Here is an 18,744-nt window from a genome sequence, read left to right on the forward strand (position 1 = left end):
CTACCTGACAGGATTGCTGGTTAAAGAAACCCTCAGAGATTCTAGGCAATTAAGAAGTTTCTCATCTGAAATACCAGATCGTAATTCATGAACATATTCTTGTGAAGACAGAGTGCATTCATGTTTGCTGTTTTTCAGCCCTCCCTATTAAAAAAAAAAAAAAGATATTATTTTAGACAAACAACAGTTTTTTTTTGTAACTTTTAAAATACAATAATGCATAGAATATGCAAATATTTTACCGTATAAAAATGTGTACAGAGTGCCAGGCGCTTAAAAACTTTTGGTCATAAAACTCACGTGGTAAAATCATGCTGTATATATCTCAACACTCTCCTCAGCCTCATTTAAAGGAAAATTACACTGATGGTACTCATAACCTGAACAGAATATGGACTTCAGTAGCATAAAGTATTACTGACAGGGATGCTTAAATTTACAATCCAGGCATTAGGATTAACATTAGCTGGTCCTCCTTAACCCACAGGATGAACATTTAGAAGTCATCTTATTAATTCTCCTAGTTATTTATATTCTATTCTACAGTGAACAAAATCTAATGCAAAACATTATACATAACCCAAATCTACTGAAATATGTCAGAATATCACCCTATCTGAAAACCAAGTGAAAATGTTTATTAAAATGCAAAACAATATAGTCTCCAATTAGTATGTTAGTTAACAAATTAGTGTAAAGCATTCACCAATTCCTAACTATTCTTTCCTAACTATGTTAATCCCATGCCGTAGTAATCTTAAAAAGCCATTAAATGCATTTATCTGATAGCGACTAGTTTTTAGCTTAATTTCCAATATTCATGGGGTTATTTCTAGAACTCATTATCTCATCACAGCTCCTTAGCTTCATCACCTTGCCATAACTATGTAAGTAGTTTGGGGAAAAGGCTGGGAGGAAAACATCATCAACACATTCATTGTACTAATAACGCATAGTTTCACATTCCAGATCTACATAATCATAACTGCCCCTTTCCTGTATTACAAATGTATCCCCCTGAATTAAAACCCTAGCTTGAGTCCAATTTTGTAAATTCATATGAATTACACTCAGTTTCTGCTAAGTATCTAAGCTAGAAGAAGGAAAGCAATTGTTTTCCAATTTGATAGAAGTTATATCATTAGAGGATATAGAGTTTAAAAAAAACAACAATATGTTAATAATGAGAAATGGATTCCCTAGGGTTTCATACTATTTGGCTTTTTATTGAGAATGCCTCCTGATATAGAGATTGTCAATCATTCTTAATGTCTGAATTTTTAAAAATTCCATTAAACAGTAAATGTTTAAAGTCTGATAAAGTCTTCTGTACAGGAACTCTATTCCCTTATACCACTGTGACACTATCACTACTATAGCACTTAAGACATTGGGGCAGAGGTCATTATGTGTGTCTCTTTCTCTTCCAGACTGGGAACTCCATGTATGCCAAGTATCTAACAGAGTGATGGGGTTTAGTGAGCCTCCACAAAAATGTGCTGTTATTGAATCTGTCCATAAAAATTACAGAATAAGGAATACAATTTCATACTTTTTGCTCCCATATATTGTGTAATGGCCACAGACTTGATTTTTCTTGCTTTAGTAGGATATACAGTAGATGTTCAGGAAGTCTACTGAATGAATCACCACACAGATGGCACAGTAAGTAAAACCATCATCGTGAAATCATTTCCACATTTCTATAACTTATTTACCCATCTCAAGGCTACAGATCCACAAGGAATAAAAAACATTTATAGTATAAAATTTTGCAGATCTGCTGTCACTTTCACTTTCATATGATCCTCAAACTTATTTTCTTAATTAATGGATGACAAGGCCATACTGACTCCCCTAGAGGCTTATATATAGGGCTTATTCCTGTAGAATGACCTTTGTATTTGCTGTTTTCTCTGCCTATAAGACTCTTACCTCTGACCTCTCCATTGCTGGTTCTCATCATTTAAGTCTCAGCCCAACAGTCTTATATAAATTTATGACGTTTAGCACTTTACTTGTTTACTGTATCCTCCTCATTAAAACATAGTTTCCACAAATCAGGAAACTTGCCTATCTTGTTCATTACTGTATCTCCAGATCTTAACACAGTGCCTGGCACACAGTTAAGTACTCAGTATATATTTCTTGAATGAATGATGGATCTATGAATGGTGAATAACCAAAGAGGTGAATGACTGATGAGCTTCAACACGCCAAAGCTTCCAAATTCAGTTTAGTTTCACTTCAGAATATTACAGTCCTGAGACATTCCATTATAATATACTCAGATATTCTTGTATAGAACAGGTAAACTTAGACAGTATATGGTATGCTGGGGATGGCTCAAACTGCCACTGGGTATGAATCATGGCCCTTCACCTACCTTCTAGGTAATCTTTGATCAGTCGACTGAACGGATCTCTATAAACCTGTTTGCTCATCCGTGACACAGGGGTAATAAACACTGACCCTTCATATTTGTTATGAGGCTTAAGTAAAACAATGCATACCAAGTGCCAAAACCAGGCATTTCATATGTGTTGTCTCATAGACAGAGTAAGATGCTCAGAAAATGTTAGATCCTTTCTTCTACATGGTTGTGCGTGAGATATTCTTTATGGAACAATTGGGCCAGCCTATCACCTTGGGACTCACCCCTCATCCAAGCCTTAGAATCTGGTTTAAATTATATAATTGAGGATACTCTACAGTTATAAGGAATGGAAGCAAACAATGTAATGGAGCAAGACAGAAGATATATAACTTTAGAGAATAAATGCCTTTTATCAAGCTTAGGAGGACTTTGGGGTTTTAACATAACCTCATATTTGAAAATTATGAAAACATGATAGCATGGAAAGGCTGGACTGGCCCTAAAAGACCAGCTGTTCTAATGCTCTCATTACATAAATAGAGAATCAAGTTGATTTCCCAAGTTCACGTAATTAGTGAGGTTGCAAGAATAAAACACTAACATTCTGGTCCTTGGGTTACTTCTTTTTTTTTTACTGTATGTCACCTTTTCTCAATATTGAGTAAAAAATTAAAGCAACAAGTATTTAATTCTGAAATCTCTATTACAAAATGTCAAAGTATCTTCAGCAAAATCAATATGGTGGAACATAATATTAAAGAAATCACCTAAAAACAAAAGAGTGCAATAGATTAAACTAATTCTCACTGTACTTAATAGGGCTGTAATACAACAATGGCTTATCATTAACATCCTGTTCTGATACTGAACAAAGGAAACAACTAGATAATGGGTGGATAATAATGGAAATTTTAATTAGCTGCTCTGTATGAGATTAATGAAAATAACCACTGTGCCCATTTGATCTTTAAAAAAAATGCAGACAAAGTTAGCAATTAGCATACATCATGCTATTGCAAAGCTAGGTGAACAAAGAGCTTTCATAATTTGAAACAATTCCTTAATTTGAAAATCATTAGAATGGAGATACTTGCCAGTGTGATTGTGTTTGTACTATTCTAAAACACTACACAAAGAACCAAAAGAAACTTTGGTCAGTTTAATAATCACAACCACCCTACAATGATATGACATGTTAGTATCAAAACCAAACATGCTCGAGATTGGTTCAAGAAGGTGGAGTAGAAGGACTGCTCTCACTCCCTCTTGAAAGAGCAACAGAATCACAAATAACTGCTGAACGATCATCGACAGGAAGACACTGGAACTCACCAAAAAAGATACCCCACATCCAAAGACAAAGAAGCCAAAATGAGATGGTAGGAGGGGCGCAATCACAATAAAATCAAAACCCATAACTACTGGGTGGGTGACTCACAAACTGGAGAACACTTATACCACAGAAGTCCACCCACTGGAGTGAAGGTTCTGAGGCCAATGTCAGGCTTCCCAACCTGGGGGTCCGGCAATGGGAGGAGGAATTCCTAGAGAATCAGACGTTGAAGGCTAGCGGGATTTGATTGCAGGACTTCAACATGATTGGGGGAACAGAGACTCCACTCTTGGAGGGCACACAAAAAGTAGTGTACGCATCGGAACCCAGAGGAAGGAGCAGTGACCCCATAGCAGACAGAACCAGACTTACCTGCTTGTGTTGGAGGGTCTCCTGCAGAGACAGGGGTTGGCTGTGGCTCACCGTGAGAACAAGGAAACTGGCAGCATAAATTCTGGAAAGTACTCCTTGGCGTGAGCCATCCCAGAGTCCGCCATTAGCCCCACAAAAAGAGCCTGGGTAGGCTCCAGTGTTGGGTGACCTCAGGCCAAACAACCAATAGGGAGGGAACCCAGCCCCACGAATCAGCAGACAAGTGGATTAAAGTTTTACTGAGCTCTGCCCACCAGAGCAACAGCCAGCTCTACCCTCCACCAGTCCCTCCCAACAGTAAACTTGCTCAAGCCACTTAGATAGGCTCATCCACCAGAGGGCAGACAGCAGAAGCAAGAAAAACTACAATCGTGCAGCCTGTGGAACAAAAACCACATTCACAGAAAGATAAGATGAAATGGCAAAGGGCTACGTACCAAATGAAGAAACAAAATAAAACCCAAGAAAAACAACTAAATGAAATGGAGATAGGCAACCTTCCAGAAAAAGAATTCAGAATGATAGTGAAGATGATCCAGGATGGCAGAAAAAGACTGGAGGCAAAGATAGAGAAGATGCAAGAAATGTTTAACAAAGACCCAGAAGAATTAAAGAACATACAAACAGAGACGAATAATACAATAACTGAAATGAAAAATAAAATAGAAGGAATCAATAGCAGAATAACTGAGGCAGAAGAACAGATAAGTGACCTGGAAGACAGAATGGTGGAACTCACTGCTGTGGAACAGAATAAAGAAAAAGGAATGAAAAGAAATGAACACAGCCTAAGAGACCTTTGGGACAACATTAAACATAACAACATTCACATTATAGAGGTCCCAGAAGGAGGAGAGAGAGAGAAACAACCCAAGAAAATATTTGAAGAGATTATAGTCAAAAAGTTCCCTACCACGGGAAAGGAAAGAGCCACCAGAGTCCAGGAAGTGCAAAGAGTCCCACACAGGATAAACCCAAGGAGAAACACACCAAGACACATAGTAATCAAACTGGCAAAAATTAAAGACAAAGAAAAATTACTGAAAGCAGCAAGGGAAAAACAACAAATAACATACAAGGGAATTCCCATAAGGTTAACAGCTGATTTCTCAGCAGAAACTCTACAAGCCAGAAGGGAGTGGCATGACATATTTAAAGTGATGAAAGGGAAGAACCTATAACCAAGATTACTCTACCTGGCATGGATCTCATCCAGATTCGATGGAGAAATCAAAAGCTTTACAGACAAGAAAAAGCTAAGAGAATTCAGCACCACCGAACCAGCTTTACAACAAATGCTAAAGGAACTTCTCTAAGTGGGAAACACAAAAGAAGAAAAGGACCTAGAAAACCAAACCCAAAACAATTAAGAAAATGGTAACAGAAACTTGCATATCAATCATCACCTTAAAAGTGAATGGATTAAATGCTCCAACCAAAAGACACAGGCTTGCTGAATGGATACAAAAATAAGACCCATATATATGCTGTCTACAAGAGCCCCACTTCGGACCTAGGAACAACATATACACTGAAAGTGAGGGGATGGAAAAAGATATTACATGCAGATGTAAATCAAAAGAAAGCTGTAGTAGCAATACTTATATCAGATAAAATAGACTTTAAACTAAAGGATGTTACAAGAGACAAGGAAGGACACTACATAATAATCAAGGGATCAATCCAAGAAGAAGATATAACAATAATAAATACATATCCTCCCAACATAGGAGCACCTCTATACATAAGGCAATTGCTAACAGCTATAAGAGAGGAAAACGACAGTAACACAACAATACTGGGGGACTTTAACACCTCACTTACACCAATGGACAGATCATCCAAACAGGAAATTAATAAGGAAACCCAAGCTATAAATGACACAATAGACCAGAGAGATTTAATTGATATTTATAGGACATTCCATCCAAAAACAGCAGATTACACTTTGTTCACAAGTGCACATGGAACATTCTCCAAGATAGATCACATCTTGGGTCACAAATGAAGCCTCTGTAAATTTAAGAAAATTGAAATCGTATCAAGCATCTTTTCTGACCACAACGCTATGAGATTAGAAATCAATTACAGGGAAAAAAACATCAAAAAAAGAACACATGGAGGCTAAATAATATGTTACAAAATAACCAAGAGATCACTGAATAAATCAAAGAGGAAATCGAAAAATACCTAGAAACAAGTGACAATGAAAACACGACGATCCAAAACCTATGGGACTCAGCAAAAGCAGTTGTAAGAGGAAAGTTTATAGCAATACAAGCCTACCTCAAGAAACAAGAAAAATCTCAAATAAACAATCTAACACTACAACTAAAGTAACTAGAGAAAGAAAAAAAAAACCCAAAGTTAGTAGAAGGAAAGAAATCATAAAGATCAGAGCAGAAATAAATGAAATAGAAACAAAGAAAACAATAGCAAAGATCAATAAAACTAAAAGCTGGTTCTCTGAGAAGATAAAAAAAATTGCTAAACCATTAGCCAGACTCATCAAGAAAAAGAGGGAGAGGGCTCCCCTGCTGGCGCAGTGGTTGAGAGTCCGCCTGCTGATGCAGGGGACACGGGTTCTTGCCCCAGTCCGGGAAGATCCCACATGCTGCGGAGAGGCTAGGCCCATGAGCCACGGCCACTGAGCCTGCGCGTCCGGAGCCCATGCTCCACAATGGGAGAGGCCACAACAGTGAGAGGCCCATGTACCGCAAAAAAAAAAAAAAAAAAAAAAAGGGAGAGGACTCAAGTCAACAGAATTCGAAATGAAAAAGGAGAAGTTACATCAGGCACCACAGAAATACAAAGCATACTAAGAGACTACTACAAGCAACTCTATGCCAATAAAATGGACAACTTGGAAGAAATGGACAAATTCTTAGAAAGGTATAACCTTCCAAGACTGAACCAGGAAGAAATAGAAAATATAAACAGACCCATCACAAGTAATGAAATTAAAACTGTAATTAAAAATCTTCCAACAAACAAAAGTCCAGGACCAGATGCCTTCACAGGTGAATTCTACCAAACATTTAGAGAAGAGCTAACACTAATCCTTCTCAAACTCTTCCCAAAAATTGCAGAGGAAGGAACACTCCCAAACTCATTCTACGAGGCCACCATCACCCTGATACCAAAACCAGACAAAGATACTACAAAAAAATAAAATTACAGGCCAATATCACTGATGAATATAGATGCAAAAATCCTCAACAAAATACTAGCAAACAGAATCCAACAACACATTAAAAGGATCATACACCATGATCAAGTGGGATTTATCCCAGGGATGCAAGGATTCTTCAATATAGCAAATCAATCAATGTGATACACCATATTAACAAACTGAAGAAGAAAAACCATATGATCATCTCAATAGATGCAGAAAAAGCTTTTGACAAAATTCAACACCCATTTATGATAAAAACTCTCCAGAAAGTTGGCATAGAGGGAACCTACCTCAACATAATAAAGGCCATATATGACAAACCCACAGCAAACATCATGCTCAATGGTGAAAAACTGAAAGCATTTCCTCTAAGGTCAGGAACAAGACAAGGATGCTAACTCTCACCACTATTATTCAACATAATTTTGGAAGTCCTAGCTACGGCAATCAGAGAAGAAAAAGAAATAAAAGGAATACAAATTGGAAAAGAAGAAGTAAAACTGTCACTGTTTGCAGAAGACATGACACTATACATAGAGAATCCTAAAGATGCCACCCGAAAACTACTAGAGCTAATCAATGAATTTGGTAAAGTTGTGGGATACAAAATTAATGCACAGAAATCTCTTGCATTCCTATACACTAATGATGAAAAATCTGAAAGAGAAATTAAGAAAACACTCCCATTTACCACTGCAACAAAAAGAATAAAATACCTAGGAATAAGCCTACCTAGGGAGACAAAAGACCTGTATGCACAAAACTATAAGACACTGATGAAAGAAATTAAAGATGATACAAACAGATGGAGAGATATACCATGTTCTTGGATTGGAAGAAACAATATTGTGAAAATCACTATACTACACAAAGCAATATACAGATTCAATGCAATCCCTATCAAATTACCAATGGCATTATTTTACAGAATTAGAAGAAGAAATCTTAAAATTTGAATGTAGACACAAAAGACCCCAAAGAGCCAAAGCAGTCTTGTGAGAAAAAAATGGAGCATGAGGAATCAGTCTCCCTGGCTTCAGACTATAGTACAAAGCTACAGCAATCAAAACAATATGGTACTGGCACAGAAACAGAGATATAGATCAATGGAACAGGATATAAAGCCCAGAGAAAAACCCACACACCTATGGTCAACTAATCTATGACAAAGGAGGCAAAGATATTCAATGGAGAAAAGACAGTCTCTTCAATAAGTGGTGTTGGGAAAACTGGACAGCTACATGTAAAAGAATGAAATTAGAACACTCCCTAACACCATACACAAAAATAAACTCCAAATGGATTCGAGACCTAAATGTAAGAACAGGCACTATAAAACTCTTAGACGAAAACATAGGAAGAACACGCTTTGACGTAAATCACAGCAAGATCTTTTTTGATCCACCTCCTAGAGTAATGGAAATAAAATCAAAGATAAACAAATGGGACCTAATGAAACTTAAAAGCTTTTGCAAAGCAAAGGATACTACAAACAAGACAAACAGATAACCCTCAGAATGGGAGAAGATATTTGGAAATGAATCAACAGACAAATGATTAATCTCCAAAATATATAAACAGCTCATGCAGCTCCGTATTAAAAAAAGAAAACAACCCAATCCAAAAGTGAGCAGGAGACCTAAATAGGCATTTCTCCAAAGAAGACATACAGATGGTCAAGAAGCACATGAAAAGCTGCTCAACATCATTCATTATTAGAGAAATGCAAATCAAAACTACAATTAGGTATTACCTCACACCAGTCAGAATGGGCATCACCAGAAAATCTGCAAACAGCAAATGCTGGAGAGGGTGTGGAGAAAAGGGAACCCTCTTACACTGTTGGTGGGAATGTAAATTGATACAACCACTATGGAGAACAGTATGGAGTTTCCTTAAAAATCTAAAAATAGGGCTTCCCTGGTGGCACAGTGGTTGAGAGTCCGCCTGCCGATGCAGAGGACACGGGTTCGTGCCCTGTTCAGGGAAGATCCCACATGCCGCGGAGCGGCTGGGCCCGTGAGCCATGGCCACTGAGCCTGTGCGTCCAGAGCCTGTGCTCCGCAACGTGAGAGGCCACAGCAATGAGAGACCCGCATACCGCAAAAAAAACTAAAAATAGAATTACCATATGACCCAGCAATCCCACTACTGGGCATATACCTAGAGAAAACCATAATCCAAAAAGACACATGGACCCCAGTGTTCACTGCAACACTATTTACAATAACTAGGTCATGGAAGCAACCTAAATGCCCATCAACAGACGAATGGATAAGGAAGATGTGGTACATATAGACAATGGAATATTACTCAGCCATAAAAAGGAACGAAATTGGGTCATTTGTAAAGATGTGGATGAATCTAGAGACTGTCATACAGAATGAATTAAGTCAGAAAGAGAAAAACAAATATCGTATATTAACGCTTATATGTGGAACCTAGAAAAATGGTACAGATGAACCAGTTTGCAGGGCAGAATTTGAGACACAAATGTAGAGAACAGACGTATGGACACCAAGAAGCGAAAGCAGTGGAGGGGGGTGGTGGTGCTGTGATGAATTGGGAGATTGGGATTGACATATACACACTAATATGTATAGAATGGATAACTAATAAAACCTGCTGTACAAAAAAATAAATAAAATGAAATTCAAAACAATATACTAGTGTCAATAAAAAATTGTTAGTATCATGAAGGGAAAAGAACAAAGATCTCAAATCAACAACCTACATTTACAACTAAGGAAATAGAAAAAAATATAGAAAGTTAAACCTACAGCAAGCAGAATAAAGTAAGTAATGAAGATTAGAAAGGAGAGAAGCAAAATGGAAAATAGAATTATCTATTATTTTCATAGAGATTATCAATGAAATTAAAAGTTGGTTCTTAGAAAAGATCAAAATTTACAAACTTTTAGCTAGAATTACTAAGAAAAAAAAAAAAGAGAGAAGACTTAAACAACTGACATCAGAAATGGAAGTGGGGACATAAAGACTGACCTTACATGAGTAAAAACATTGTAAGAGAATACTGGGAATAACTGCATGCCAACAAATGGGATAACCTAGATGAAATGGAAAACTCCTAGAAACATACAAATTACCAAAACTGGCTTAAGAGGAAATAGAAAATCTCAGCAGACCATCAATAAGTAAAAAGATTGCATCAGTAATTTTAAAAAATTCCCAATAAAGAAAAGTCCCAAACAAGATGATTTCAATAGTGAATTCTGGGCTTCCCTGGTGGCCCAGTGATTGAGAGTCCGCCTGCCGATGCAGGGGACACAAGTTCGTGCCCCAGTCTGGGAAGATCCCACATGCCGTGGAGCGGCTAGGCCTGTGAGCCATGGCCGCTGAGCCTGCGTGTCCAGAGCCTGTGCTCCACAACGGGAGAGGCCACAACAGTGAGAGGCCCGCATACCACAAAAAAAAAAAAAAAAAAAAAAATAGTGAATTCTATGAAACTCTAAAGAAGAATTAATACCAATTCTTCTCAAACTCTTCCAAGAAATAGAAGAGGAGGGAACACTTCCTCACTCATTCTACAGAGCCAGTATTACCTTGATGACAAAGACATCACAGGAAAGAAAACTATAGACCAGTATATAAATATAGATATAAAAACTCTCAACAAAATAGTAGCAAACTGAATTCAACAGCATATTTAATAAGGACTATACACCATGACCAAGTGGGGATTGGCTTTTTCACTCAGCATAGTTCCTTGGAGATTCATCCCAGTTGTCAAATCGATGACTCTTTCCTTTTTATCGCTGAGTAGTATTCTGTGGCATCGACGTAGCACTGTTTGTTTAACCATTTATCCATTGAATGGCAGTTGTTTCTATTTTTTTAGTTATTATGAACAAAGTTGTTATCAATATTCATGTTCAGTTTTTGTATGTCTTCAAGTCTCTTGGATAAGTGCCCAAGACTGCAATTCCTGAGTCAACAAAAAACAACAAAAAACACCAAACATGCAATATTCTAAAAAGAATATTTTAAGTTTGCAGTGGAGATACCACTTCTGATTTTAAATTGACTTGGTCTGTGTATGACCTGTCATTCTTTAATGTAAATAAAGATTTATTTATAAATTGAGGAAAGGCTTCACAGTTCTAGGCTCTAAAGGTGTCTTGCTGCAGACACTTGGAAAAACTATTGATTGCACACAGGTCTTTTCAGCTACAGTGTGCACAAAATAACGATTACTATCAGTGGTATGATCTTCAAATAGGAAGGACAATATTATTGTCATGAAAACAGTTATGCCTTTACTGTTATCGACCATGATTTATAAACCCTAATGTAGTCAGGTTTCTTTGGCTACTTTAATCAAGTGAGTGTGTTATTGTTCACTACAGTTTTCTGAAAAAGCAATGCTATATAAATGGAATCTAAAAAAATGGTACTGATGAACCAAGTGGCAGGGTAGGAATAAAGAGGCAGACGTAGAGAACGGACTTGAGGACACGGCGGGGAAGGGGAAGCTGGGAAAAAGTGAGAGGGTAGCACTGACATATATACGCTACCAAATGTAAAATGGATGGCTAGTGGGAAGCTGCTGCATAGCACAGGGAGATCAGCTCCATGCTTTGTGATGACTTAGAGGGGTGGGATAAGGAGGGTGGGAGGGAGGCTCAAGAGGGAGGGGATATGGGGACATATGTATAACATATATATATACATATATATATATATATATATATGTTATACATATATACATTCACTGTGTTTTACAGCAGAAACTAACACAGCATTGTAAAGCAATTATACTCCAATAAAGATATTTTTTTAAAAAAGCAATGTTATAGATTAACAAATTTGGAATTATATCTACAAAGGTTCACAGTGTGCTTCTGAGAGGGTTCTGTAAGTTTAAAAGCATAAGAAATCAAAAAGCCAATTTCTCATCATAAGTCCCATGAATTCCAGTAGACAAAGGAAACAAAAAACAAGTGCCTGACAGAAGTTGATCTACCTATTTTTTCTAAGAATGATGTATTCGGTGGGTTATACAAAGCTGAATATATTGCTAAACCTTTAGATGGCTTCTCTCCTATTATATAAGAAAAACACCTTGTAAAGGGAAGTTATTAGAGGTAAGTAATTAATTTCCCCAAAATATAAAAGGTACTTTAAAATAAATATATTAATTATAACAATGTTTCAAATAATTTTATATGCAATTTGCACTGAAAATTGATTTTAATTTCATGAAAAATATAGTATAAAGTATATTAATATTATCAACTCAAGGTCTGTAAGATAAAAACCTATACAGAACAGTAGTATCATGAGATAAATTCATATATTGTCATATCCCATTGCAGGACACATAGTTTATAATTAAGACCTTTTTCAGGGGCCAAAAGTAATACTCAGAACATATCCTAACATCAAGTGGAATAACATTCATATTACAGAGGTCCCAGAAGGAGAAGAAACAAGGGGCCAGAAAAATTATTTGAGGAAATAATGGCTGAAAACTTCCTGAATCTGTGGAAGGAAACAGATATCCAGGTCCAGGAAGCCCAGAGAATTCCAAATAATATGAATGCAAAGAGAAAATACACTGAGATGCATTATAATTAATGTGGTAAAAGTAAAGGATAAAGAGAGAATCTTAAAAGGAGAAAGAGAAAAGCAATTTATTACATACAAAGGAAACTCCATAATGCTATCAGCAGATTTTTTGCAGAAACTTACAGGCCGAAAGGGAGTGGCAAGATATATTAATAATGCTGAAAGAAAAAAAAACTGCCAACCAAGAATTCTCTACACAACAAGGTAATCATTCACAATTGAAGGAGAAGTTAAGAGGTTTCCAGATAAGCAAAAGCAAAAGGAATTCATCACCACTAAACCAGCCTTACAAGAAATGTTAAAGGGACTTTGGTAAGCTAAAAAGGAAAGGAACTAATTAATAATAAGAAAACATAAATAGGTAAAAATCTCACTGGAAAACATGAATAAATAATAAGGGTAGTGGAGTAATCACTTATAAAGCAAGTATGAAGGGTAAAAGACAAAAGAAGTAAAACTATTTGAAAAACCAGTAATTAGTTAAGGGATGTATGAAATAAAAAGATGTAAATTGTGTCAGTAAAAACATAAAATATGAGGGGGGTAAAAATATAAAGTTTTGGAATGTGTTCCAAATTAAGTTACTATTAACTTAAAAGACTATGTTATACACTTAGGATGTCATATGTGAACCTCACAGTAACCACACACACAAAAATTATAATAAATACAAAAAAGAAAATGGGAAACGAATCTAAACATAACAATCAAACCACAAGGGAAGAGAGAGAGAAGAAAAAACAGAGAACTACAAAAATTGCCAAAAAACAACTAACAAAATTACAATAATTATATAGCTATCAATAATTACTCTAAATGGAATAAATGCTCTAATCAAAAGACATAGTATAACTGAATAGATTTTTTTTAAAAAGACCTTTCTATATGCTGCCTACAAGAGACTCACATCAAACCTAAAGAAACTCACAGACTGAAAATGAGGGGATGGAAAAAGATATACAATGCAAATGGAAATAAAAAGATAGCTTTGGTAGCAATACTTATATCAGATAAAATAGAGTTTAAAACAAAGACTGTAACAAAAGTCAAAGAAGGCATTACATAATAATAAAAGAGTCAATCCAACAAGAAGATATAACATTTATAACATTTATGCACCAGACAAAGAAGCACCTAAATATACAAAGCAAATATTAACAGAGGTAAGGGAAGAAAGAGACAACAATACAATAAGAGTGCAGGACTTTAATACCCCTACCCTCCTTATATCAATAGATAGATCATCCAGATAGAAAATCAGTAAGGAAGCATTAGCCTTAAACAACACATTAGACAAGATGAACTTAATATATATACAGAACACTGCATCTAAAAACAGCAGAATACACATTGTTTTCAAGTGCACATGGAACATTCTCCAGTTTAGATCATATGTAAGGTAACAAAACAAGTCTCAATAAATTTAAGAAGACTGAAATCATATCAAGCATCTTTTGTGACCACAAGTGTATGAAATTAGAAATCAATCGCAAGCAAAAATCTGGAAAAAAAACACAAATGCGTGGAGACTAAACAACGTGCTATTAAACAACCAATGGGTCAACGAAGAAATCAAAGAAGAAAGCAAAAAATAACTTGAAACAAATAAAAATGCAAACAGAACATTCCAAAATCTTTGGGACACAGGAAAAGCAGTTCTAAGAGTAAAACTCATAGAAATACAGGCCTATCCCAAGAAACAAACAAACAAATCTAACTTTACATTTAAAGGAGCTAGAAGAATAAGAAGAAAATAAACCCAAAGTTGGTAGAAGGAAGGAAATACTAAAGATCAAAGAGGAAATAAATAAAATAGAAACTAAAATTTTAAATAGATCAATAAAACAAAGAGCTGGTTCTCTGAAAACATAAACAAAACTGATACACCTTTAGTCAGACTCATCAAAAAAAAAAGAGGGGGCCCAAATAAAATCAGAAATGAAAGGGAAGGTACAAGTAACACCACAAAAATACAAAGGATCATAAGATTACTATGAACAATTATATGCCAACAAATTAAACAAAATAAATGGATAAATTCCTAGAAACACACAACCTTCCCAGACTCAATCATGAAGAAAGAGAAAATCTGAATACATGGATTACTAGTATAAATGGAATATTACTCAGCTATAAAAAGAATGAACTCTTGCCACTGCCACAAAATGGTTGGTCCTACAGGATATCATGCTAAGTGAAACAAGTCAGACAGAGAAAGAAAAATACTGTATGATTTCACTTGTATGTGGAATCTAAAAAACAAAACAAACAAACATACAAAACAAAATAGAAATAGACTCATGGATACAAAAAGCAAAGTGGTGGTTGTCATGTGGGGGTGGGTAGGAGATGGGCAAAATAGGTGAAGGGGATTAAGAGGTACAATGTAAAAGCATCATCGTTCTTCAGATTATACATACCATTTGTCTCAAAAGAATTTGACTAAGTTTATTTAAGTATAATTAGCTAAAATGTTTTAAGTGTAAGGTTTTCTATGAGAAAACATTTATTGTTTACTTATTGAAGCTTCTATATATTAAATACCAGATTAAGCATTTCACCCCCAAATTATAGAATCTAAAACCATCACAGAATGAATACTTAAATCATTCTTTCAGCACACGTACTATTAGAAATGTCAAGTACACAAGGAAACCCGAAACACTTATTTAAATTCTGTGGCCTTATTGTTATTTCTTTTGTTGTGAAACACATAATTTATGGAGTATGGAAGAAAATACTTCATAATGACACCAAATAATTACTCAGTTAAACACACAATAAATTTTAATTTTTATCATTGACTGAAATAAACGGGTGATATTTTAATAAGTAGAATGTTGATCCCCAAACACTAAACTTCTTTCTCGTAAAACAACAGCCTTATCTGATCTAGACACTCTTAGAGACATTAACAATGAGAAGCTAAACCACCAATAAATGATTTCTTAGAGAAAGCTAATTAAAATATTTAATGATATTCAAAATTAGCCAATCTGTATAATTAGCAATCAGTCTGACATGTTTCTTTTTCATATCAAACACAATAAACATGTGGTCTACTCCATACTTAAAATCTATCCAGGGACTTCCCTGGTGGCGCTGTGGTCAAGAATCCACCTGCCAATGCAGGGGACACGGGTTCGATCCCTGGTCCGGGAAGATCCCACATGCCGCGGAGCAACTAAGCCCGTGTGCCACAACTACTGAGCCTGTGCTCTACAGCCCACAAGCCACAACTACTGAGACCGTGTGCCACAACTACTGAAGACCACACACCCTAGAGCCCACGTGCACAACTACTGAGCCCATGCCCCGCAACTACTGAAGCCCACGCTCTGCAACAAGAGAAGTCACTGAACTGAGAAGTCCATGCACCGCAACAAAGAGTAGCCCCTGCTCTCCACAACTACAGAAAGCCCGCACACAGCAACGAATACCCAACACAGCCAAAAGAAAAAAATTTAAAATCTATTCATACTTGCCTTTTAAAACTAGTATTTAGCAATTATAATGAACAACGTGCATGTGAGTGAATGGACACCCAGTAAATCTTTAAAACTGTAAAGTGTGTGCCTACTAGCATTTTTTATGAGATCTTATCACCACCCACTGTACTTGATTAAGAGAAAGCTTAAGCATTATGTTTATCTTTTATTTGACAGAGGCCCTAGAGATATATCAGATAATGAAATGTAAACAGATAGAAAGTAACCCAGGGGCTTCTTAACCCTGGGTCCCCATTCAGGGAGTATGCAAACTTGGAAGGGGAAAACTGACATCTTTATTTTCAGTAACTGCTGATTTGAATTTAGCATCTCTTTCAATTAGGAATGTAGGCAACAGACCACAGTGTATAAGCAGCACCTACCACTTGGTCACTGTGACTAACAGAAGTCACAGATATTTTCCTATCACACCACACACCACATTTGTGGTGGTATATTAAAATATCAGGGGCTTCCCTGGTGGAGCAGTTGTTAAGAATCCGCCTACCAATGCAGGGGACACGGGTTCAAGCCCTGATCCAGGAAGATCCCACGTGCTGCACGGAACAACTAAGCCCGTGCAACGCAACTACTGAGCCTGCGCTCTAGAGCCCTTGAGCCACAACTACTAAGCCCGCGTGCCACAACTACTGAAGCCCACGCACCTAGATCCTGTGCTCCACAACAAGAGAAGCCACTGCAATGAGAAGTCCTCGCACCGCAACGAAGAGTAGTCCCCGCTCACCGCACCTAGAGAAAGCCCATGCACAGCAACAAAGATCCAACGCAGCCAAAAATTAATTAATATTTTTTTAAAGAGTAAAATATCATCATTTCTTAAAAATTTCACTAGTTATGCGAGCTGCCACTTTGTCTCGTTATTTAAAAAATCTTGTAAAGGGGCTTCCCTGGTGGCGCAGTGGTTGGGAGTCCGCCTGCCGATGCAGGGGACGCGGGTTCGTGCCCCGGTCCGGGAGGATCCCACATGCCGCGGAGCGGCTGGGCCGCAAAAAAAAAAAAAAAAAAAAGCTTGTAAAGAAGCCCATTACTGTCTCAATTTTTTAATTAAACTTTCTATTTTGAGATAATTGTAAATATGCACCCAGTTATAAAAGAAATGCAGAGAAACCCTTGTTTTCACCCAGTGGTAATGTCTTACAAAACTATATTACAATATCACAACTGGGATACTGACATTGAGAAAACCCACCTATCCTGAGAGTTCCTTAGTTTTACTTGCACTTATTTGTGTGTGTGTGTGTGTGTGTGTTTATTTAAGTTCTTTGCAATTTGATCACCTGTAGATTCTTGTATCCAACCACCAAAATCAAGATACAGAACACTCCCACGGCCACAAGGATGCTTCATGTTACCTTTCACAACCACACTCAAATCCCTCCCACAACCCTCCACCCCTGGCAACCACTAATCCATTCTCCATTTCTATAATTTTGTCAATGTCATATAAAGGCAATCATACAATAGTAACCTTTTGGCATGGGCTTTTTCACTCAGCATAATGCCCTGGAGATTCATACAAATAATCGCACATATCAATAGTTTGTTCCTGTTTATTGCCGAGTAGTAGCCCATGGTATGGATATACTACAATTATTTAGCCATTCACCCATTGAGGACATTTGGGTTGATTCCAGTTTTTGTCAATTATGAACAAAACTGCTATAAACATCTGTCCTCAGGTTTTTGTGCAAACATAAGTTTCTATTTCTCTGGAATGTGTCATAAGTTTAAAAAATAGTTCGATAAGTATATTTTAATATAATTAGTTTCCTTGTTAATCCTATGTAGCTTGTGCTTTACGTGTAAAAACATGATTCTGAGAAGGTGCCCATAGGTTCACCAGACTGCCAAAGGGGCTCACGGTACAAAACAAGCTAAGAACCCTTACAGGCATCTGTTTTCTCTATTTTGTACTGGCACTATATTCACTCTATCCTCTGCTCTATGAAGGGAGAAAATGTACGCTACCCTTTCAAACAGAGAAAGCTCACCTATGCAAAAGACAACAAGAAAATGGACAGAATTTGACCAATGATAATGTCCAATAGGATAATGAATCTATTTGCATAGCCAGTTTCTTCACGTACCATTTAAAGATAAGAACAATAGGGAAAGCTTCATCAGCATTTGTTATGTTGCGCAAAGACCATAAGCATATTTAAGAATAAGATATTTAGATATTTATGATATTCAGAAAACAAATTTATGGTTACCAAAGAGGAAGGGGGAAGGGATAAATTGGAAATTTGGGATTAACAGATACACATTACTATATATAAAATAGATAAACAACAAGGACCTACTACTGTATAGCACAGGGAACTATATTTGATATCTTATAACATAATGGAAAAGAATCTGAAAAAGGAGATAGATAGACAAATAGAAC

General features: G+C 36.5%; 1 protein-coding gene across 3 annotated transcripts in view; it reads right to left on the reverse strand.

The window, feature by feature from the left end:
- The window catches only part of DIAPH2 (diaphanous related formin 2), an 887,827-nt gene that overhangs the window by 682,901 nt on the left and 186,182 nt on the right, over positions 1–18,744 (reverse strand). For all 3 annotated transcript variants that reach the window (XM_022580795.3, XM_089904292.1, XM_089904291.1), the window contains one exon: positions 5–144. In XM_022580795.3, coding sequence (XP_022436503.1) covers positions 5–144 — 140 coding nt within the window. The remainder of the gene's footprint in view (positions 1–4; positions 145–18,744) is intronic.

The sequence above is a fragment of the Delphinapterus leucas genome, chromosome X (genome assembly GCF_059928025.1).
Source record: "Delphinapterus leucas isolate spDelLeu-1000000601 "Yukka" chromosome X, BTC_Dleu_Yukka2, whole genome shotgun sequence".
NCBI lineage: Eukaryota > Metazoa > Chordata > Mammalia > Artiodactyla > Monodontidae > Delphinapterus > Delphinapterus leucas.